General features: G+C 40.0%; 1 protein-coding gene across 15 annotated transcripts; it reads right to left on the reverse strand.

The window, feature by feature from the left end:
* Positions 1-11,352: 11,352 nt before the first annotated feature.
* Positions 11,353-24,992, reverse strand: eef1db (eukaryotic translation elongation factor 1 delta b (guanine nucleotide exchange protein)). 15 transcript variants are annotated; one of them, XM_030433641.1, is made up of 12 exons: positions 24,838-24,963; positions 21,467-21,475; positions 21,262-21,321; positions 17,898-19,159; positions 17,324-17,441; positions 16,660-16,731; positions 15,885-15,947; positions 15,489-15,570; positions 14,779-14,891; positions 14,459-14,668; positions 14,134-14,328; positions 11,353-11,480 (listed from the first exon to the last, which is right to left on the reverse strand). In XM_030433641.1, exons 4-12 carry the CDS (start codon positions 19,157-19,159, stop codon positions 11,442-11,444), a joined length of 2,154 nt encoding a protein of 717 aa, XP_030289501.1. In that variant the 5' UTR covers positions 21,262-21,321; positions 21,467-21,475; positions 24,838-24,963; the 3' UTR covers positions 11,353-11,441. The 15 variants fall into 15 exon arrangements, with proteins under 15 accessions (XP_030289501.1, XP_030289498.1, XP_030289499.1 ...); XM_030433638.1 differs by having other exon boundaries at positions 17,324-17,444; XM_030433639.1 differs by lacking the exon at positions 21,467-21,475 and having other exon boundaries at positions 17,324-17,444.
* Positions 24,993-25,189: the final 197 nt, after the last annotated feature.

Consider the following 25,189-nt stretch of genomic DNA (forward strand, 5'->3'; position numbering starts at 1 on the left):
AGTCAAAGTTGTTAAAACACTTCAGAGCAACTTACATCCGTGTTTTAAGTCTTCTGACTGAGATGGAGGCTGAGTCGCGTGTTCAGCTGGTTAAAGGGGAGATAGCAGAAAATATCCTGTCGGTGGATTAAAGTCAGTCTGCTTCACCCTCATCTGTGTGTCGCTGGTGGAGGAGAAAGGTCAAGCTGCAGTGGCTGTTCAGACACAGAGGAATCTTCATCTCTAACACTATTTTCTTAGCTGCGGTTCTGTAAATGTGTGAAGCAACAGTTCATCCAAAACTGAAGATGGGTCTCATCATTATCTGCTCACCCACATGCACAGGACACATTTTTTGTAGCTTCAGAGAAATCTTAAACCCTTGGCACGCAGTCAGACTTGTGCCCCTCCTTCAGACAGGATGAGCGCTAACGTTTTTAGCTTAGCAGCTACAGTCTTAGAAAAGGGTGAATGGCGTCTTTTCAAATCAATTTTAGATTCCGGGGCTTCCGGGGACTTGGATTCACCCAACTAAGGTTATTTTTTCCATTTTAAAACATTTTAGGAGAATGCTGCGACAGCATGTTTGCTGTGAAGCTCCAGACATGTTCTGTGGACTACAAATCTTAATCTGACTTTCCACCATCATGTGGTGAGGAGATAAAGACTGAATTGTGATTTTTAGAAGAAGTCCTCTAATTTTTTAAATTGTGAAAACTACTAAAATGATTTGAAAACCAGCTTTCCAGGGGCTTCAGTATTCTCTAGTCCAATTAGTAATAACACAAAACACCACTAAAATATCAAAATTACAAAAGGTGTATGTGAAAAAGTCCTATTTTTGATATATGTGATGGATTATGCAAAGTTGTTGGTCATATTTTCATAGTTAGAGCTTCTGGCTGCTTTAGCAGATTTATTTTCATAATGTTTTTCCGCTCTTGTCCCTTGATTTTAAAGGGTCAGTTCGCCCAGATGTCAAAATATTCTCTACAGGTTATCCAGCTAAGCATATTGTTTTAGTTTTGGAAATACTGACACCTACCACGCCATCAGAGACGAGATAAAAAAAAATGTGACATTTGACAAACTTCACAACTTCATGTGTTTCCACAAACATGTCCAAGGTGCTCTTTATAATCCACAGACCTGACTGCAGACTGGGTTTATTAAGGCCTTTAAGTTGATGATTAAAAATGAAAAAACAGTGAAAACTGTCCTCAGGAATCTAATTGTGAAGATTATTTTTTGTAATTTGGTTTCACTCATGTGGAACATCAGCTGTTTTATTACAGCTCTAAACTAGATGGGGATAGTCCAGGACGCTCATTAAATGTAAGACAAAGTCGGAGACAAAGCTTCCTTTCTCCGACAGAGTCCAGCTCCACATTCCTTTCATTCTGCCGGGCGCGACCTGACCGCAGCTACAGCTGTGGCTCTGTGTTCGCCTCAGTGTCTTCTGGGAATTCTGTGCTCTTTTTTGAGGTTCAGGAAATCCAACAAGAGCACAGTGGTCACTGAGAGAGGCCACTTCAGGACCTCACACAAGAATGGTCGTTTTTAGGGTCAGGACTCGGGGTCTGTACCCAGCATCTGTGTGGAGAGTGAATCTTAAAGGATAAGTTCACCCAAAAATGGAAATGCAGTCATTAGTGAAGTTTTGCAGTCCACAAAATGAAATATGAAATCTGTTCTCGTGATGTTAAAGCTTCCTGTCATCTGTCTGGCTTCACAGTGACACTGAGGTTTGTCTTTAGGATTGATTTGAGATCAACCAGGAGAGTTTTGACTGAACTGAACAAAACCAAACACATGATCAGACTGACACAAGCTGCTTTTATTCAATCAGAAGGTAAAAGCAATAAGTCTGAAATGTCTCGTTTCTGTTCTTTGAGAAAAATCCTGACTGTTAAGAAAAGATGGATTTTTTTACACTGATCCGGTTATTGTTCACCCTTTAGAACCTCTAAAGCACATTGGTATTGTATTCTCTGATGAAGGAACATACGTGCACATTTTATGGAAATATTCTTTGCTTCAACAAATGTCTGTGAATATGCAAATTGATTCTTGCTCTAATAAATGAAGGAATGTGATTTATTGTGATATTCAGTGATAGAATCTAGTTACAACACTCTGTGTCATGTAGCAAAAGAAGAAATGATCCTGCTCTCTGTTTTTTTTCTTCATGTTGTTGAACATCGTTTTTTGTTTTGTCTTTGTGAAGCCAGTCAACATTATTCCAGTAATGATGAAGATGAATGAAGGAAGCTAAACGCTGCTCGTTTTTAAACGGACTGCTGAAGCAGACGTGGGACTCGCTCTTTTTATTGATTATATCTGAAAGCTTTTGCAAATGAAATGAGTTCTTTAATGTTTTTATGTATGGAAAATATGCTACAAAAAATCCAAATCAATGATTTGACTTTTATTTTTTTGTTTTGCTAATGTATCTTTTTCAAAGTGGGGATGTAATAATGATTGTAATCTTTTTAAAAACTCTGAAAATAGACCTAATCATGACCCTCTTGTTTTGTGCGACTGTGTGTGTTTTTAAAGATAACCGTGACGCGGTGGTTTATTCCGGGCATATCCTGTCTTGCATGTCTTGTTCCTGCGCTCCGTGGCCGCCGGCCTCCCACTCATCCCTGCCAGCAAACTTCCTGCTTTGACGGCGCTGACGTCCTTGTTAGAAAACTGCTAAAGTTTTTTTCCTTCTGAATCTGTGTCATTCCTAAGTATAGACGGGCCTTCCGTGTGTGTCGTCCATCTCTTTTATAGCTTCGTGAATCGAAGCTGCTCTGATGTTTAATTTATCTTTGTTTGTCCTGTTTCACTGAAATCCTGGTCTTCTTCTCGGCGCCTCATGTTTGCTGCCGTGTCGAGACGAGTTAAAACCCCGTCAGGGATACGATAGAGGATGAGTCCAAGAATGGAGATGATTTATCTAACTTCCACATGAGTGGTGTAAACAGCCAATCAGCTAAGACAAACAGGTCCTGTCACTGTTTAATAATTCAAACATGATGCATTTATTCATCCTCTACAAAGGAATCTAGGCCTCCATGCATAATGAATCATCAAGTGTTTGGGACAGTTAGCAGACTGGATGAAGTCTGAACAGCCTAACATCGCTTAAACAAAGTTTCTGTTTGAGTTTTTGACTCATTTGTGGAAAGATTCCCCACAAACATCAACATCAAACTGAAGATCTGAAAACTTTTCCTGCTAGAGGTCAAGGTTGAGTCTCATTCCCAGGATGTCGAATAGCCACATCTTGGGTTGGTAAAGCGTCCTGAGCAGCTACAAAGTGACCCAAGCTGAAACCGGACATCCAACAGATCTGAAACTTTTCACCCACAGACGTGAGTGCAGCAACATTTTTCATCCAAACAAGATCCAGTCCCAAAACACTCGGCCCTGTGTGGTTCTGTGTGAGGCATGAGTACTTTCTTATCTACACTCCACATTATGTTGTTATGTCACAGTGTTATTTGTGCCGGGCAGAGACCTGAAAGGAAAATTAGCACTGCAATCAGAGTGAACAAAGACGCTGTAAATGATCTCTTTAGAGAGGCATGAGAATGAATAATTGGATGTTCTTTGTGATTGACAACAAAGGGGCCCTATAGAGCCCGAGCGTGAAGTGTCTGAGCTGTAATATCTATTCAATGTATATTTAATACCTTCTATTTTTTGATGAGACAACAGTGCCCCTCCTTCTTCACATGCCAGACAGAGCGGAGGATTAGTGAGGTCTGCTCGCTGAGGTGGAACATTCACCAGATGAGGAGTCGAATGTCAAACTGATGAAACGATGTGAACGGGAGTATAATTGTTACAGCGGGCGTCTCTCTCTAAATGCCACTCGTGTGTGCGTCGTGAGCTGTGCATGTGTGTGACTGCAAATACAGATGAGGGAGTCGAGGAAGAGACGGACTGAAGTCAAAAGAAGGAAGTCGGAGATAAAGCTGTGACCTTCTCCCCCTGCAGATGACCTTTCTCTGCGCTCAGTTGCACCAGCTTTTCATAATACAACCTTGGAAACCGTCAGACAATGTTTAGGCTTCTGAGGGCATCATTTCCACTACTGAGGGGCCATTGAGCCAATCAGATATCTGGATTAAGGATTAAGGATAATGGATAATCGGCGCTTCCTCCTATGTGTGCCTGTCATTGTTTACAGTCCAGTTAGGAACTGGAGATGCAAGATTTGGAAAAAAAGATTTTATCTAATCTCTTTCAACAGGTAACTGTATGAAGGTAGATACATTTTAAAAACGATAATAAAAAGCTAAGTCTGACAGTCAACATCCAGCAGGTTTCGGTCATATGCACTCCTCACTCATTATCGGGACTTTCCTTTACCTGCACGCAGCCAGACCCTGCTCAAAAGTGATCAATCAGTGTCACTTGGACTACAAACAGGCTTCAAATGGAAAATCAGAACCATCTTGATTTCCATTCAGGATAACATCACTGGTCTGCTACTAGCATAACATTTTGTAATTTGGGGTCATTCGTTATTCTGTGTTTTTGTCTTGACAGAAAAATGGCACCTGAAAAAACACTTGAGGCTTACATTTCTTCCATATTACAGAACAGGTTATTTATTATTATTTGAACAAGCACTGCCCAGTTTGGCCAATTATTGGTTTTTCAAGGAATTATTTAACATTTGAAGCAACACAGAACTACTCGTCCCCACAGTCATGTACAGAAGGATAGTGCCAGAGTTAAAAAAAAAAAAAAAAAAAAAAACTTTTACAGGTACCACCACCCACCTGTCCATGGTTTGTCATCTCTCTCTGTGTCGTACACAGGCAGCAGAGCCTCTTAGGACTCTGCCGGAGCATTCGTCACTGCCAGCTGGCAGAGTGGAGTTATCAGGTTTGCTGATCAGCATGGGGAAACATTATGGCCCTGTGTTTGTGTGATTGTGTGAGAGAGACACCCTGAGAGGACTCTGTTGACCCGATCGGACCACACAAAGCCTCAAAACAGCCTCGCCCACACAGTAATACCGAGATCTATTAAAGCTGCTATTAAAGCCAAACACTTTGCAACAACTTCCACCAAAGCTTTCAGGGAATTCCTGTTAATGACTGATGATTGATGGACAGACTGATTAAAACACTACTCGCAGCATGTTCCGCAAATCTCACCTGGGGGAGTTTAATCCTATTTGCAAAAGGAAGTTACTTAATTTATTGATTGTGTTGTAATTAAATGGAGCTGTGCCAGTGTAAAAGCCACTACAAGCTGCAAATCAGAGGTTGTCAAATTTATTCTTGCCCCTGCATTGTAAATCAATGGAGCTTGTGCCAGCCATTAACAGAATTGGGGAAAGGAACGACGAAACAGCCAAACATGAACTCCACGGTTAGCTCTTTTTAGTATAAGGTGGACAAGCTGTTAATCACTGTGTGTCAGCCTTCATAAAAAATTACACCATTAACAGAAAAATGTCTGTTTTTGATTGGTTTTAGGTTGGAGGTCATTAAACCAGAACAGCAGTTATAAATCAGTGCACAAGATGCATTGAAGTGCAGTTAACCCTGGTAGCAGTGCGTGCTCCATGCTGCGATGTCAGACAGCAGCCCTCACCAAGACGGACTTCATTGTGATGAGCGTAGACAAACGCTGAGGACGACTTCCTTATTCTCTGTCAACCATTTGTAAGTGTTTATGTTACAAGCAAGTGTATACAATCCATAGCAGTGCTTACCAAACTAGGAGTAAATATTCTTAAAAAGATTGTGGAGTGGCTCAGTTCATTTGACAAAAATAGAAAGAATTACTCTGTAGAATAAGTATGTAGTATGAGTTCAGTTCAGTATTAAGTAACTTGTGGCTTTTTTATGCAACCAAAAAGAACAAAACTATCAACACTGCATCAAAAAAGAGAAACTGATTGGCAGCAAAAAAAAAAAAATATTTATGATAAAAAATGTATTAATGTGATTCTTTTTTATTTTTTTTAAAAAAAAGGATGTGACTTCAAACATTTTGTTTACACATCCAAACACATGAATTGTCAATCCAAAAGTGTTGTTTGAGAATCTAAATGTTTAGTTTACATATCTTAAAGTTTTATTTGCTGTAGAGCTGAATCTCGTACCTATGCTAAAAGGTGTATACAGGTGTGACATATCTCTCTAGCATTACTGTAGTCTGCTTACTTCCTGTTTCTACCATGGCAGTCACACTAGTTCTGGGTTGTACGGTATCAACAATCGCCTATTTTTCGAGATGACTGCAGAATTTGCTCTCAAATGCGTGAGAAAGACACCAAAGCGAAAGATAGATTGCAAGTTGAAAGTGAAAGAAGAACAGATGCAAACTTGACCAAACCAAAAGATCTTCTTTACAGTTAGAAATGCAAGGTGGGACATGCTGATGTGAGTTCCCTTTAAAAAAGAAAGTTACGGAATTTAAGAGAGGGGAAAAAAAAGAACATGGCAGTTTTGTTTTACTTTTGTGTTGCTGCTTTTGTTTCACCTTGGCTCAGCTCCACAGGATGTGTCAGAAGTCCCCTGGGCTTTCCTTCCTTTCCAGTATCCTTCCTCTTCCCGCCTCTCTCTCTCTCTCTCTCTCTCTCTCTCTCTCTCTCTCTCTCTCTCTCTCTCTCTCTCTCTCTCTCTCTCTCTCTCTCTCTCTCTCTCTCTCTCCCCCCCCCCCTCGGCCAATGACGGACAGGCAGTAATTGCTCCCCTCTCTCACAGCCCAAATGTCTGTTCCATTTACTTTTGTTTTCTGTTCACTCATGACTGACCAGGAGACAGACTGAAAGTCTTCAGAAAAAAAGGGTTTGCTGCATACTTCTAATTTACAGCCTCCTCTGTCCATCCATCCTTCAATCTGTCATCTAGGGGGGCTATTGTGGCCCCCTTTATGGGATGAGGCTGTCAGAAAGCCCTTTAAACAGGATGGGAGTGGCTGGACGGGCTGACCGAGGCGGTGTTAGTCTGTCTGTGCGGTGTAACAGGCCACAGGGGGCTTTACTGCAAAAACTCTTATTTCAACAAGTCATTAAAAGCCGTGCAGAGCATTTAAAGCGTATTTCTCCTCAGGGAAGTGAAACAGAACGCTGTCACTGAGGTTTAATTGTTACATTTGTTACAAATTCTAATCAAAATCTTATTTTGGAGTCAAGTTCCTTCTGGGGGAAAGGTGACTGATTTTTGTAACTGAAAAAAAGGTTCAATATGGAGCCTGAATTAACATTGCATTGGGGTTTTTTTTCACTTCCATTATACTGGTTTCCCCTCAGGGGCAGAGTAGAAACAATCAAGTGCCTCTCAAAAAGCAGAGCAAAAAAGCAGCAGAGTCAGTTAATACATGCACACACCCCCGGGGCAGCTTTCAGAGCGTAGAGCGCACTTTTACTTTCAGACATCACAGAGATCAGACATTAAATTCTGCTATATTTAGACATGCATGACATGCATGATGATGATGATGATGATGATCTGGTTAGGTTTAGGTACAAAAACCACAGGTTTGGAGAAAGATCATGTTTTGGCTTTAAATACCTGTTTTGAGCAGCACAAACACAGCTGGGGACGTCTCGACTCTTCATAGAGAATATCTGTTGTTTGTTGCCACAGACAGGGAAATTGTCGCCGTCCCTTAAAGTGTTTGTTTTTGCCACTGACAGGTTGAGATTGTGTCTGACAGTATTGTGGGGAGCATCCCTGCAGAGCTAGAGTGAGACTGCAATGTTGCTCCCACCAAATCCACCAAACTCCATTTACAGAACTGTTTCTCCAAATATACAGTTTTATCGTTGTTGAACACAGACCAGGCAGAAACAAAAGAAACCCCCACCAACCATCTTGGTTCGTCTTTCTACTGTTTAAACAATCACCAACTCTGGTTTGGTCAAATTGAATTCACAGCGTTACACATGAAAATGTTCAGGCTCTACACGCTGTTTATTCAGTAAGAGTTAATACAGTTCAAGCAAAGATGTGTGTCCCTCCAACAATATAAGCAGAAACATGTGAGGAATCGCAAAGCAGTTTTCAGTTTTGGTAACACAAAAGTATTCTATCGAGTTACTTTTCTCAGTAGATAATGCTGCAATGTAACTTATTAAAGGCACTGATCTTGTAATGTTACTTTCAAAATTAAACAATACCCTGAAACTGATTACAGGCGGTGTATTCTAACAACTCTTTGGTGATATTTTTGTTTTTTAGCGAAATGTCTATTGGATGGATTGGCATGACATTTGGTCAGACACTGTTCAAATGTTCCCATATCATTTGTGAAAAACTTTTTATGAGGTGCCATCATTAAGGCAAAGTTGTCCAAGAACTTCTAAACTTTCATCGTCATCGTTATCAAATAGGCTACAGCTTCACAAACCTGTAGCATGGCTGTGGAGAGGTTTTACAGGCTAATGTCTGTTTTTATGGTCTCTTTTTTCTCTCTTATACACTTTTATAACTACAGTTTTAAAGCGCTTTGTATAAAGTGAATTACTCACTGATATATTTAAACTTGTATCTCAGTATATACATTCCAAAGGAGTCATTTCATAGTCGACTGAACATCAAACTGTGTCCTAAATGTAGCTTCCATACGGTCACAGTAGCGTAAAAAATGCTGGTCTGAGGTCAAAGAAATGAGGAGGACACTTTAGAACATGGACAACCACACAGCAGTGCAGTCTGCCTTTTCATGCCTTTTTACGATGTGATTTATTTTTGTCATCCAACACTGTATGGAAAAAGTGATTTTCTCTGGTGAGAGTCCCTCACTGTGAGTCACACTGCCGTCTGTTTATCTCAACAAACAACATTTCCTTTGGTGATTTGAAACAAAGTCGTTGGCTGGCTGTATAATATGAATCATTCGCCTTTGTTTACTGTAGCCCTGTGGATACCTTCATCTATAATACTTAAAAAACGTTGCCGGAGTATCACACCAGACTAAACAGTTCCCTCTAGTGGGCACCTGGAATCATTACATCTTTAAAGACGTGAACCCAAATAACATTTAATTGGTCATTAACTCTATTTTGATTAAAACACTTTTTTTTAATTATCTGTGTTTCATGATTCATTCTACCTCAGTTATTTTTATTGATGATATATAATTACTCTCTAAGAAGGTAAGCAGGTACAAGGAGCCACCACTTCAGCATCAAAGTAAACCAAAACTGAGTTGAAGGAGCAGCATCCTCCAGAACAGTTCATCACATTTAAGGAGGGATTGTTCTGTTGACTGTTTCCAAAGTTTGTTTACACAAACAACTTTCTATGAACACACAGTATATGATTATTGTGATATGAGACTAAATATGGTTATATTTTGGATGTTGTGTTGTCTTTTCCTGGTTTTAAAGGCTGCATTACAGTAAATACAGTGATGTCGTTTTACTAACTAACCAGATTGTCGCACCTGTTCTAATTCTTGTCTTTACACACTTCCATGTTACTGATGATTACTGATAAAAAGTCTTACTGCCTTATTGTCTTCTCATTGTCCTCTATTGATTTTATTATTTTATCTCTTTTTTGCATTTACTACTCTGCGTTCTTTCTTTTTCAGTGATTGTGCCTGTTTTATGGCATTTAATACTTTTAATATTCCTTGTAATGACTCATATTGTCTCTGTGTTTTTACATTTTCTGCTCTGCCCTCTAGTTTTAACTCACCTTAAACTTGTGTTTGGTTTGACTGTTGAGTGTTTGTTCAGTAAAAATCTTCCCTGCTCTGGCTTTTTAGTCAAAGCACTTTGTAAACTTTTTATAGATGACATATAAAGTTGTTTATTATTATCCAATGGACTTGCATTTCTATAGCGCTTTTCCAGTCTAGTGACTACTCAGAGCACTTTCTCCCAGTTCATACTCAGATGGCAGAGGCTGCCATACAAGGTGCCACCTGCTCATCAGGAGCAGTTTGGGGTTCAGTATCTGGCTCAAGGAGTCACCAGCAATTCAAACCAGCCACCTTCCAATCACTGGATTACTTGCTCTACCTCTTGAGCTACAGCTGGCCAAATCATCATCACCATCATCATCAGCATCATTATTGTAGAAAAATTTAACTGAACATCTCTTTCCAGAAACGTTGTTTCCCTGCATAATCCTCTAAAAACTGTCAATAATGAGTTCTGTGGATGTGGAACTATTTATACTGAAGAAAATAGAACATTCATTTAAACATCCAGTGTGTGTTATGATTATTTTTGTGTTTTTCTTCAAACTGGATGTAGTTCTGTAGCTCACCAGCAGGTGGTAGGGAACTCAAAGTGAACCCGTTTCTGTCTCATCCTCTTTGAATTTCCTGTTCCTGCTAACAAACAGCGGAGACATTTCCATAAAGTTTGCAGAACAGTGAATACAATGAATCAGATTGTGCACTGTATTTGTTAGAGCCCGACCGCTATCTGATTTCTGGAAGTAAAAAATCCTGATATCCACATAATCAGCCAATATTCACGTTACAGGTGAAGGCTGGTAATACTGGATCCTCAGAGAGTGATGTGTCTTTGCTGTGATCTACTACATGATATCAGTCCAGCAGATCTTTTGTCCTGTGTAGTGTGTGATTACACAAACACAGTGGAAACAATTAGGGCCATGTCTTTGACTCATGACGCCTCACTAATACAATCCATTAGTTTGGCATTTACAAGATGGCATATTTTTAATGCCATGGTTTGTAACATTAAAACATGTGTGTCCAGCAGAAGAGTGAAACACTGTCAGCTGTGACTGATCTGAGCGTCTGACGTTTGTCATGGCAAATCACAGGAGAAATATTGAGTACCACAACTACTGCCAATTCCAAGAGTGGTCATGTAGTCTGATCCCTGTATTATTCATCATACCATACATGTTTAAGGTTAATTTCCCCCAAATTTAAAGAAGAATCGATCTTAAAGCTACTACAGGTACTTTGATATTTTGTAGATTTTGAAGGCCCCTGTAGACAGAAGTGGCAGTGTTTCCACTGCTAAAACCACAAAATGTCAAACAAAGTTATGGATTACACCCCTTGTTTGGGGAAAGGTTCTTTCAGTCTGCATGTTGACTTGATGGCAGACTAAATGGACTTCAAAGTGGCATCTAATCACAAAATGACTTCTAAAACATTAACGATGATACCCTTTATTAAAAAGAGATGTTGCTCAACTGCCTCTTTAAAAATGCTGTATCCCAAACTAAATTACTTTCATTCATTGATTGTTTTAAGGTGGAAGCAAAAATATAAAATTTTGGACAAACTAACCACAACTACCTGTGCGCCTTCATCCTGCTAGAGTTAAGTATGTGATTTGGATTAACTGATCCTTGGCACTTTAATTTAAAATTGTTTCCCATCTTCTCAAATTATAACCCATGAGACAAGAGAGTCAGTGCAAGAGTTGGATTTTATTATCATGAACCGTTGACTCAATCAGCAGAGAAACAAGGCTGACGACAGACAGAGACACACTGGAATCAGATCTTGTTGAATGCTGCTACATCAACACTCTGGACCTGAAACCAAAGAAAAAGGAGAAATGTTTAATGACTGGAAACAGGAGAAATGTAGCGGTAGCAGGGTTTTTTTTTGTTTTTTTTTTGCTCCCTCACATCAGGACACATTTTCTACTGAAAAACTGTTCTATCCCCTTTTTGACCACATGACTCCTGAAACAGCTGGAAGTGAACACGATGAAACAGTCAAACACAGCAGACGTGTTTACAAACAGGACGATAGAGACTAAAGGGATTCAGTTAGAAGCTACAAAAGTTTTGAGAGCTGATCACGCTGACTTTTAAATAGACTTTTTTACACAGACATGGGATAAGTATCGATTTTAGAAGGAGACGGTGTTTGTGGACCGGCTTGGCGCAGGTCCATTATTGGTGCGGCTCAGCTGAACTTGGCGTAGTAAAACTAGTAATGGAAAAGCAAATCAGCATGGCTTGGTTGGACTCAAAAATGCGAGTGGAAAAACAGCACTACTTAAAGGTTACGTAGTCTGACACAAACAGCCCTGCAATAAATCCTCCCTTCATGAAGGTGTTAATGAGTTTGCAGCTTTCAAAAAGACCAGAAAGTTAAATCAACAGCAGGTTGTGGTGCTGTTGAATTCTAATGTGTTATTACTGAAAGGCATGGACAAAGTATAAGAGACCCGTGAGTACGTAAGTCAATTTAACAGCACCACAAGCTGCAGCCTTCTGACTGACTAAATATTAATAAAGATCAATAAAACAGTTTCAACTAAAAGTGAAAATTCCTTTTATAGAGCCCCGCTGTGGTCTTCTGAGCATATCTTTACTCAGTTTGTAAATCCATGCACACAGAGCATGTAGCATCCATTTTGTTACACTGGCTACACAACAACTTACTGTTCCAAAATGGTGTGATGCACCACAGGCTACTACTTTGTTTACAAGCAAACTGAGCAGCCTCAGGTTAAAACAACAGAGAGCGTACAATGTTGGATCTCAGAGTGCTCAGTGGTAATGCTTTCTACGTCCTGTGCAAGTCGTTTTCATCTCTCTAGAACTAAAGATTATTTGGTCACTTCCTAAACCTTTAATAATATACAGTATATCTTTTTGACTGACTTAATAACAATTTACCAATTAGCAGACATGAATTTGTGAATTTTAAGCACAGATTAATTATGACTCTTTGTCCCCAGCTGACTGTGTACCCAACAGACTTGGAGCTAAGTGGAGTGAGACTGTCAGGATATTCAATTTGGCTTGTTGTCCACCGCAATCACTGTTGAATCTTTTTTTATTTAAGAAAAATACAGGTTTTGTACTTCTTATTCAAATTGGTCAATTTAATTGCTGACTAGAGACGTACTAATTATAGATTATGATGGTCAATTATAGTCTGTTTATAGTCTTATAGTAGTATTTTCTGTAAGAGCTCCTAAACTTTGGTACTCCTTGCCTCGCAAAGTCAGCTATTTCTTTTACATCTTGCCTCAAAACTGACTTTTAGTAAATCTGTTGTAGGTCAGTCTTCTATCCTTCCCGTCTTACTGGTATTTTAAGGGGTTTTATGATAAAAATCTGTCTAAATATTTGTATTCATGATTGTTTTTCATCATGTAAACCGAATTACTGAGTTAGTCTGACTACGATCGGATTTTTAAGATGCATGTATACACCTTAGTCTGAAGAAAATCGGATCGGATTTCTCATAGTCGAATTAAAACACCTAGATTATTCGATTGATAGTCGCATTACTCCTGCATGTATACGTTCTATCAGATCGGATCCCATTTTGCGTTCTACACAGGTGTGAGATTTCTTTCCCGGGGCCGTGAGCCGGAAGTAGAAGGGGACGGCGGCTTCTTTCCTCCAAAATCACCGCAAGAAAGAGTGCAATTGTGCATCTAGTTTGTGTAATATCATGTACACCATATACGAAATGTACAAAGATGTAGCTTTGTCTCGCTCTTCGTACGCCATCTTTCTCGAATGCCGAGGCAGAGTTTGTTGTTGCTGGTGATGTAAAGAGGTCAGCCGGAGGTGGCTCTATTGGCACTAGTTGAAATGGGCACAGCGCCACCTATCGTACCGGGGTATGACATGCTTCAGCCAATAATCCGATTTTCTCACTGGCATGTGTACTTTGACAACTGCAGTTGTCTGACTGAGTAGCGTAGTCGAACTATGGCTGTAATCCGACTAAGCTGTGCATGTAAACGATTGTTTTCTTGTCTTTAGATTGGCTGCATGTGCCGTTTTTAATTGTTCAACTGTGAAGCACTTTGTAACCATGTTTTCACAAGTGCTATACAAATACAAGGTTTACAACATCACAGGTGTTATACCATTGAGGGGATTACATATATACATTTTGGTGAATGTTAAGTTGTTATCCTCATCTATTCCAGATGTTTACACATGTACCCATCGCTCACCTACTCTATGACTCTTTGTGTGTGATACTTGCACAAACAGTTATATAAGTGTATTGCACAGTACTCAGGCGTCAGAGGCTGCGTCCTTGCATTAGCGGCCCAGGGTTTGAGTCCAACCTGTGGCCCTTTGCTGCATATCATCCCCCCTCTTTTTCATCCCTTTTCCTGTCGCACCCTCAATGCTGTCCTATCAATAAAGCCATGAAAAGGCCAAAACATTTTCTTTTTCAAAAAAGGTGACCCAGAGTACTTACATAGTCTTCAAATTTGGTGATCTCTTCCTCCAACATGTCTGTCCCCACTTTGTCATCCTCAACCACACATGCGATCTGGAGCTTCTTGATACCATAACCCACAGGAACCAGTTTGGATGTGCCCCATAACAGACCATCAGCCTGCACTGAGCGCACACATTCCTCCAGCTTTGCCATGTCTGTTTCATCATCCCACTTTAAAAGACAGCAGACGAGAGGCGACAGGTGTCAACTCAGGCTTGATTAAAAATAAAATGAGCATGTTTATATTATGAATTTTAGGCTCCTAAACAAGAATTTTGATTAAATGACAGATCAGACTTACAGGTTTGACATCCAGTAAGATAGACGACTTGGCGATGAGGCCGGGCTTCTTTGCCTTCTTTTCTGCGTACTCTTTCAGCCTCTGTTCTTTGAGTTTATCTGCCTCTTCGTCTTCATCACTCCCAAACAGGTCAATATCATCGTCATCATCATCTTCTTCCTCCTCCTCCTCTTTAACTGGAACGCTGCTCTTCTGTTGGACGGTAGTGCCCTAAACAGAGAAAAAATAATTACATGCTCACACAAGGAAGAGTACTAGAGCTACAAAAACACTAAAACACAGCATGAGTGATTCAATAAAAGCAGTGTGTAGAATCTCACATTTGTGTACGGAACGGAAGGAGTGGGAGTCGGGGTCACTGCTGCAGGAGATTTCTCCAGAACTGCTACCCGACACTCCAGTTTGGAAAGTGCTGCCCTCAAGTCATCCACCACTAAAGACACAGACGCAGAGTCAATGAGTCTTACATCAAAACAAAAACTTCACTAAGACAACATGGTAACAAAGTGTAATGTTTGTCGAGGAACACACATGAAAATAAACACCAAAAAAATAGTAGCTAATTATTTTCTCTATTAATTGATTAGTTATTTAGTATATTAAATGTCAGAATGTACTGAAATGGCGATCAAGTGCAGTCCTCCAGCTCCAGACTTTTGCTTTCCCCACCCAGATTTATCGTGCCAGTCCAGTGATTTCAGCTGTCGACACTCTGGTCACAAGCTCGCTTCTCTAACCTTTAAACCACCACTGCCCTGGTTGGTCATATAAAGTAAGCAGTTTTCAGGCTCAGACAAAATTTTCTCCTAAAAAAGTTTTTTTTGCTGAAAAAACAGAAACTACAATGCTCAATTGTTTGACATCTAACTATTTTAAGTAATAAATCAAACTAATAGCTTTTTTGGATGATTTGGTTTGCCATCAGTTGCTCTAAACATATCCACACAGTGTCTAGGGATACTAAAAATAGCATCCATGCTGAGAAAAACAAAAAGTATTATATCTAATCAAAGTTGTCACACAAACAAACCTTTGTGTAAGCTCTGGTTCTCCAGCTCCAGGCTCTTGATTCGAGAGACGAGTTCTCCCTGATCAGCTACGCTGCTGCTGCTCTGCACAGAGAAATGTTATCTGAGACAAGGATTTAACAAAAAAAACCAAAGCATCAGTCCTGTCTGCAAACTCAGGACTGCCAAGGATACCAAAAGTGAACACACAAAACACAGCAAGTGTCCATCTCAGCAGCATCTACAGCAGAAAGCTTTAGATGGAGCCAGACAGAAATGTAAGTGATAAGCAGCTACTCGGCCTGCAACACTCCACACAGAAATATATAAATTCTTACAAAAGGTTGAACTCTAAAAGTCAAACTGAAGCAGGGGTGTCAGCGAGGTGCTTCCAGGGACACATGAGACTCTGCACTTACAATCTGGGACTGTTGGCTCAGGGCAGGTTCACCAGATCCTCTGTTACACAGTGTAGTCTTCAGCTAGTGGGAAGCAATGAGGGGATTTCAAGTATGAAAAGTGAGGGAAGGGGAAAGAGAAAATTCTGAAGGACAGCTGCCGCAGAGGGGGTTTGAAACAAAGCAAACAGGGCTACCAAGGACACACTGTAGAGGTTGGATGTTATGGAAGGTAACCGAAGAAAGGCGGTTCTGTCTATACAACACGTCTCTGTGAGGATGGGAACCTGATACCTGGGCCATCTCTTAGTCTGAATTCAGTGTAGAAGGATTCGTTTACATCAAGTTTTTTTCAGCATCTTCACAGCGCAGAATAGAAAGAGAGAGCTTTCAGCACAATCATTTTAGAAATATGGCAGCTAGCACTGTTGTCACCTTTTAACGTGAAATGAAACCTTGCTTTGGACTTTCTTCCTGTCTGTAATGAATCTTTTTTGCAAGTTTCCAGCAGCAAAGTCACATGACTTTGAGTCAATATTTTGCGGCCAACTGTCTGCTTGGAGGCATACTATATGGTTCTCAATTTCCATCCCACATTGCTGCATCGCTTGGCTTCCGCTGAGCTTGGGCACCAAGCTTCTATTTTAATATTTATTGAATCTGTATGCAAAGCAATTATATACACTTATACTTATTTATAAAAAAAAATTAAATTTCTCCATACTGTAGGTCCAGTGGAACCTTGATTGTTGGGGTGGAAAATATGAGATAAAAAGGGAAAGAAGCGTGTACTTACTCCTGCTAGAGATTTCTGGATGTTCTCGCGGGCTCGAGCAATGTCTTGCAGAATGCTGTTAGCTCCAACATCCTTAAACAAAATTAACAGAAGTCAATGCTAATTCATCCTTTAACTGATGTTTCAGTAAGTCTGAATGGCCAGAGATTCAATGCGTCGTCAGCTGTATTCTTTTGTCATTTCGTTGTACATTTGCCCTCTTCTTCAACATCTCATCACACAGCATCTATGCACAGAGTGGCAGGTTTTGTCCAAATCTAAAGAATCAATATCAATCTTTTGTGCCTACAAAGTTGTCAGGTTATCTAGAAAAATGGCTTCAGATCAAAGCTGAATTTCTTTCCTTCTTTTGGGAAGTGAGATGTAGGTAAAACCCCCAATTCCCCAAAACTGTTATGAAGAGGTGACTGTTCTCACTTTGCATAGATTCATTAGTATATATTTATATAAAACAAAGTTTTATAAACATAAAATATTTTGTCTTAATAATAGATCAAAAATGATGTGCAAATCATTACATTATATTTCATTTACATTTTGCGGTGTCCCAGTCGTTTGGAAGGAAAACGAATGAGAAATTTAAGAATTAACAAAAATATTGATACTTAAGATGTGAGTGATGACAACTAAAACTGAACTGAACCTCTAAGACAGGGGCAGGTACCTTTGTTGGTTCTGAGGAGCCGTTAATGCGCTCATAGAAGCGTCTTTCAGCCTCGTCGTAGCGAGGTTTGTCGAACCAGATCTTCTCCTGGGCCAGAAAGTCCACTGAACTCATGGTGCTACTGAAGAAAGAGCAAGGTAGGACAAGAGAGGGGTGTATGAACAGGACACAGGAGGTCAAGGAAAAAGGGAAAAAAAAAAATCTGTATTACTATTTAAAATAATTATGCGTCAAGTCATGTGATATGAGATCTATATTCACAATGTTCAGATTTATTAGCTGGAAAATGGCTTAAATGTCAAGCAGATGAACCCAACGCAACTGCACAAAAGGAACTTAAAATGAAACACAACAATGGTTCATACAACAACAGTCATTCAGGAAATTTTAAAATAGACCTAAAGGAAAAAGAATCAGTGAACCAAGACAAATGAAGAAATCGGATGATAGAGTGAAAAGAAAAATGTTCACGCATTCAAAAAAACAAAAAAGGAAACACATGATCACAAAGAAAACCAATGAGGGATAAAACTGAAACATCTGGAGTAGCTCCACTCTCCCGGTTTGGGCATACTTGTCCCTCAATGGGGCGACGGAGGCAGCTGATGCTGCTTCTGGCCTCCGACCCTTCTTCATCGCCACAGCTTCACCCCCACGGTAAGCATGGAATCGGCTCTCTGCAGCGTCAAACCGCCACTTGTCCAGCCACACCCGCTCGCTGTCTGGGTGAAGGAGGTAGCAGACTCCAGCCCCTGACGGCTCTTCCTTCTCTGGGACTTCAGCTGGCTCCTCTTCCTCTTGGATAGGGAGCAGAGCATGGAAGAATTCTGCTTTACCCTGCTGGACCTGTCGTTTTTCCTCCACCACCATTTCCTCATCTTCTTCCTCCTCCTCTTCTACAAGGCTCTGAGGGTGGTCGCTACTTCTGGCAGTGGAGGCGCAGCTGGAACGTTTGGAGGAGTTGTTACCGTACAGATTCTGGTAGAAGGCAGCTTCGGCGCGGTCGTACAGCGGTTTCTCCAGCCACACATCTCTAAGCAGCTCCACGGGGATGCGGGGCAGTCCATTAATCGGCTGTCGATTGGTTGGTGTAATGGCTGCTGGGGTCGCAGGAGTCGGGGCGAGAGACTGATATCCTTCATCGGGCGTTCTGGGTGCAATGGAGTGGTTAAGCTGAGATGGGAGTTCCAGAGAGTTTGGAATGGATGGCATGGATTCTTCAATGAAGCGGCGTTCTGCTTGGTCAAAGGATGTCTTGTTGACCCACACGGTCTGGACGACATGATGGCAGGCCACCTGATCACCATGGGAGCACACCAGTCCTGAAAAAGATGGAGCCACAGTGGATGGAGATATTGAGGGTTTGCCTGCAGCTGAAGGTGACCGGTTGGACTGGTTTGTCCCATTGGAGGAGCTCGCCAGCCAGCACTGGTAGAGGCTCTCGGCTCGCTCGTAGATGCTGCGCTCAAACCACACGTTTGCACACTCAGACTGCAGACCAATCAGCCCAGCGTGAGGGTCAGGTGACTGACTGCTGCTTTTGTCTGCCTTCTCCTTGTTCTTGCCGTTACTTTCGATCTTCCCCTCTGAGCGACTCTCAGGATTTGATGAACGTTTCTTACGGCGACGGCTTTTCCCACTACGCTTTCCATCTCCATTCAAGCTGCCACTCTCTGGGGACGACGAAACCCTCTCGCCGTTTCTTTGGCCTGATTCAGCCTTGTTCCTACCCCCCAGTGCTGCGTTCACCGACTGGTCCACCTGACAATTGCTAGGAGGCTGATCATGCTCCGACTGATCCACTGCAGAACACTGGGGCATCTTCTTAGACATCATCTTTGATCCGTTGCAGGAAAAAAAAAAAAAAGAGAATAACAGGTACAAGCTATTGGATTAGTTAAAGAGACACAGGAAAGTTCAGAGACACAAAGGGATTGATCTATTAGACTCAGTACTGCCGGTGAACCGGTGTCACACAAAGTGGTAGCCACAATAACAGACTACAGATCATTCTCAGAAAAAGCAAGAAGCATGCAGGAAATTGGGAGAAACTCATGCAGAGGAAAAAAAATGTGAGACTTGTTAGTGATTTGTCAGTCCATATCAGGTAAGGAGTCCAAAAAATATTAGGAGAGCGTCCAACTAAGCTCACATGGTATTAGAGTTTAGATTCTCTGCCCAAACCCAAACCGCGGGCCGGATATTTCCCGCCTCTATCCTCGGGCCGGGCTGGGCCCTTGATCAAGCATTTGTGTGTTTTTTTTAATAATGACTGTATTTCCAGCTTGAAAACATGCATCTCTCTCCTCCTTCCATTGTTGTTTGTGTCGCTACATGGTGTTACAGTCGAATTGTCCCAATGCTGAAAAACGTGACTTGTCGCATATGTTACGTCACTCCCCGAGAGGCAAGAAGTAAGCAAAAAATATATATTTTTACTAAGGAAAATGACAAAAATAATAGTAACGCACAGTGACTAGAATAAGTAACTTTAATCTAAACACTGGTTTGGAAATATTAACGCATTAGGTTACTGAAAAAAGATTAGACTAAAGCGTTACCGGCATCACTGTCTGTGTAGCTTAAGTGCAACATGGAGCTTGAAGATTATTATTTATTTATTTATTTATTTATTTTTTAACCTTTATTTATCCAGGAAAATCCCATTGAGATTAAAAGCCTCTTTTTCAAGAGAGTCTTTTCTGTAGTTCAAACAACTCGGAATTGAAGTTGACAATGTCAGTTTTAACAGCCCACGTATTGAAAAATGTGTCACGTTCAAATCGGGCTCATAATTACAGTTAATGTATCGGGCTGGGCCGGACTCGGACACAACGTGCACAGGCTCAGGTCAGGTCGGGCTTGATTTTTTGGGCCCGATCTAAGCTCTACATGGTATAAACTGAAGAATGTATGAAAGAAGTGCTGGAAAATTATCGCTAGTTCCCATGCTTGTTAAAAAAAAATCGTCTGTATTCTGATCTAATATTCAGTTTTTTCTGTTACACAAAGATTCCTCAAAAGTCAAAAGTAATTAACAGTAATCCTAACAAATCAGGTATTTGATGTATGGAACTCTCATTCAAGTACATTTTTAAGCATTCATTGCTGCAACAAAATGTATTGAAAAAAAAAATAGGCTGCACACAGCTATATGAGGGATAATGTATAGAACGGCGGTCACTATCGGGAAAATGAGTCTTAGAGACTTATTTTCCCGATAGTGACCGCCGTTCTATACATTACTCCTTACATAGTAAGGCAAACTAAAAAAATCATGCATTTTCTTTGTGTCCAGCCTACTCTGTATGGTTAAAAGTGACAATATTTTTTTTCATACGTGCCATTACAACACTATAGCCCATCCTGACTATGCTCATTCTGCAAAGCTACGTATATGAAAATAGAGTCATTTTTAATATTGCAATAAGTATTCAATTTCAAATGAATCATCGTTTAATATTTCAAAGTTTCCTTCATTTTTGTAGTGGTATTTCATAGTAACTTGTGTATCTTAATATCATTTAAAGCATTCATTTTGTTTACAAAGCGTGTATTTTTCAGACTTGACAAATCTTGACACAATGACATGAGAACATGCAAAAGAAAAAAAAGGACACGGGTGTGACAGATTTAGGGCAAAATGTTTCAAAAACAAGCGCACACACAAGCATTAATTACACACACATTAACTAATTGGTGAAAAGAACTGAAATGCTCACGCAAACTAATTAATTCAGTAGGTATTAAGCACAAGCCATGCTGTTTTTATAATGTACATTACTCTGTTGCAATACAGGAAATGCACTCACTTAATGATTCACCATGAGGATGTTAATAATGTCTAGCAATACCACTGAAATTGACTTGGGAGTGTTTTGAGAAGGCATTTACTCTTTAACTTTCATTAAAAGATCTTATTCAAGCTCTTAACTCACCTGCCTTGGCAAAAAGGTGTTGAGCTTAAACTACTATCAAAGTCATACGCTCAACGCGTTCTTTTCATCCAGTTAACCGCAAGCCATTGAAAAAAGAGATTTAACAATCACCACCTTGCAAAACACTGAAACTAAAAAAAAGGGCAGAACTTTGAACAAATGGCTAGACAAAACCCAAGAGGTCAGTGTTACAAAGAATACTTACTTGTCAATTCTGAATGCAGAATGAGGGGAAAGAAGCTAGGTGTTAACATTTCTCTCCATAAATACTTCAACATGAAACTGTGGCTCTGGTAATGGGCAAGAACCTCAAGCAACAACTTGGATGCATCCGAAAGCTTTTACCAGTTTATCTGCACTTCCCCTTCCTTCAAATCAAAAGCATGACGGAGAGTTTAGTTTCCTCACCACCATCAAAAATGCACATTTGTTGTTAAAGCACTCCTATTAACCCAAGTAATATACCTATCATACACTTTATTGGTGATTTTACAACCTAGAAAATACAACTCTTGTATGCAGATCACAAGCCATGCTGCCAATTACACATTCATTTATGTGCTCGACTGCTCCAACACATCTGATCGTCTCTTCTGGAAGTTTTTAAGATGCAGCTCTATTGACAGTCAGTGTAAAAATTTGAAAAAAAGGTTCCATTTTATATTTTTAGTATGATAAACAAATCCTTTTGAACAACAAAAACAACAATATGGTAGTTCCGTCTGTCAATACTTTCCAGCTTCTCTACCGTCTGTAGCACTCTGCTCCAAACCCATTTGTTCCTACGCACCTCATGTAATTGTTGTCTGTTTTTAAGCGCTGTCACTTTGGGAGCATTATGTCTTGAGAAAGGTCTTTGGGACAGAAATGTTGAACTTTTTAAATAAAATAATCAATGCAGAGGTAAAAAGTGTTTGTGGAATTGATTAAGCAAACAGTTTGTGTGTTGCTTACGAAATCTTAAAAAAGTGGCTCATAATGTCTGTATATATATATATATATATATATATATATATATATATATATATATATATATATATATATATATATATATATATATATATATATATATATATATATATATATATATATATATATATATATATATATATTTTGATGTTGAAAAAAGGCTAAATCATTTCCTATAACAGCTGTGCACTCCCTGTGATTTTTAACAAATAAGAGGAAACAGTTTTCTATTTTTGGCAGCATATTAATACACAATTGCTCTACTAGTGATTATTTCTGGCAGCAGGATGGTGTACGTGGGATTGACTAAAAATAAACTACAGAGTCCACGTTAATCGTAATGAAGGAACATGTCACTGAGTGCAGTGGTTTGGCACACTTGAGCGTTTATAAACAGTTTTTGGACAGCAGTGAAACTCTAGGGCACAGATATTAGGCTTTAGATGCACAGATGTTGCTTATTGGTAGGATCAATTTTGGTCTTGAAATCGAAATCAAACATAAATCAGTAAAATATATTTCAAGCTTTACCCTTTTAAAGGGTATACTTCGTAATAATGACCTGCCAAGGGACTGCAGTTGTAAATTAGCTCCAAGCTGACTTTGGTACAATAAGTCAAATGGCAACATTTATGTTTTAATTGTACATGGTCCCTCTACATATAAAACACATTAAGAAAGACATGGTTGGATGTCGGAGGTAGCACCAAAATATTGGAAGCAGCATAAGCCTACTGCTGCTCACTATACGCTTTGCTGTAGCTATCTTTGTCTGCAGTAACTAGCTGGTGTTAGCACATAGCTAAGTTAACTGTGGAGCTAATTGCCCATGGCAGCTAGGGAGTTGTAGGCAGGGACTGAATGCAAAATCTCGGAAACAGACTGTTGCTAATTTGGAGTATGAAGGCGATTCAAAGGGGATCTTACTAGGACGATGACTCGGGGTGGCAAGACTAGGCAGGTGGGGGCACAAGTGGCATATAGCTAGAGGACGAAAGAGAATTGGGCATCAGCAGCAGGTGAAAACTGATTGGAGAGCGGGAATATTTTCACATATCACTCTGTGAATTGAGGATTTATCAAGGCCAAACCAAAGGTGATTGTGGCAAGACAAACCAAGACTGTTTGGGAGAATTAAATTTTATGTGGAGTTTAAATTAGCTTTGATTTACGACGAGTTAATGAGGCAATTCAGCTTGTTTTAGTTCGATTACAGTGCAAAAGTTGAATTTGGACTGTGTACAGTTGCATTTTGCCGTTTAATGCTGTAAGGAAAATAGGTGTAAAAATATCTCTCCTTCATATCTATATGTTTATTTTGTTTATTTAAATAGACTAAGTTGAAACTTGCTGCTTTTATACTTCCCAGCTAAAACTATGGGGGGGGGCTATCAAACTATCGCCTCTTGGCGTACAAAGTGGTATGTATTAGGGGACAGGACATACTGATGCTACCTGGTTAGCATGTTAACTTCAAAAGACATCTCTGCAACACTCTGCATAGATCGGTTTTCACATAATTGCAATGCTGTTGTACCTTCACACCTCTTTTGGTAATGTAAGTTCATTTTTCGAATATCTTATAATAAAATTCAGGTAATATGAAACAAATAGGACCTTTAAATGTTAATGTTCAACTTCATTAGTCCATGTGTGTTTACATACTTCTTTGTGAATATCCAAAACATGTTATTATTTGGGGAAGTCACCTCAAATGACATTTGTCAAGTGTCCTTTCCTGTTACCTTTGAATACTGCTGGCTGATGCAATTAAGTGTAATTTACTATAATCATAATGTTTTCTCTTACTGATACCTATTGGGCAGTTTAGCTGTCTCACACACAAGGAGGTCAGATGAGGACAGGAACACCACAGGAAGGGTGGGGTACAGTTTTTTGCTCAATTTTCTCATGGACACCTCAGCAAGAACATACCATTGATTTATTCATAATGTTGCTAAAGACCGTTGATAAACAGACGCATTTTATTTTATATTCTAAATACAATAATAAGAGTCTCCTAACAGGACAATCCTGACACAAATCTGAAATTATCAGTTTGGGTTCATTGCGATAACAGGATCATGTTTGAAGGACTTAACACTTGCAAAGAACACTTTGCCACTGAAGTTCGAAAGTGTAATGTCATGAAGTAAAGCCTGTCAAGCAAGACGTTTAGGGAAGACATCAGCAGAGCCGTCATCATCAAAAGGTGCGCCCTGCTAACCTTTTCATTAGCCATCTTTCATCTTTAACTAGGTCCTCCTAGCTAAGATAAAACAATAGTTTAGCATTTCATTGGACACCATGACCACGCTGTTTGTTTAAAACCTGACACTAAAGCTCTCGTTTTTCATTTAACGTTAACATAAAATGCCAATGTTAACAGCCACTGGTCCATAGAAGCCGGTGTTCAACCAGCGTGACAGCCGCGTTAGCACTAGCAAGCTGTCACATTCAGCTATTAGCCGTTAGCTAGCTAACACAAGCCGTGTCCCCCTTTCTGCGCTGAATATTCATTAATTTACCAAAATGTCTTCTAAATGAATTCCAACATGAATCCCCGGGCTGAACCCCCGGCTGTCAGTCAGCGTTGGCGTTACTTACTGCTGTGTTTTTTGTCTTGTCGGTATGAGACCAGGCCGGCGGATAAAACGTGTGCTTCTCCGGCAGTGAGTGACAACGGGAAGGAAGAAGAGGAGGAGGAGGAGGAGGGAGCAAGGAGCACGGAGCAGGAAGCAAGGAGCGCCGGTGACTATGTGATCTTAGCGGGTGGGGGAGGGGGCGTTATAAATCATTAATCTTTCCTGACGGACCCATGTTAAATATTATGTACGGTTGATACCGATGCGGTTAAATCTGATGGATAAGCTGTGACCTCCAGGGGTCATGTATTATGTTTTATTGAAGGTATTAAGTTTTGGGGAAGGAATTTTAATCAGAAGATAATTATGTTAAC

Source organism: Sparus aurata, chromosome 11 (genome assembly GCF_900880675.1).
Source record: "Sparus aurata chromosome 11, fSpaAur1.1, whole genome shotgun sequence".
NCBI classification, from domain to species: Eukaryota; Metazoa; Chordata; class Actinopteri; order Spariformes; family Sparidae; genus Sparus; species Sparus aurata.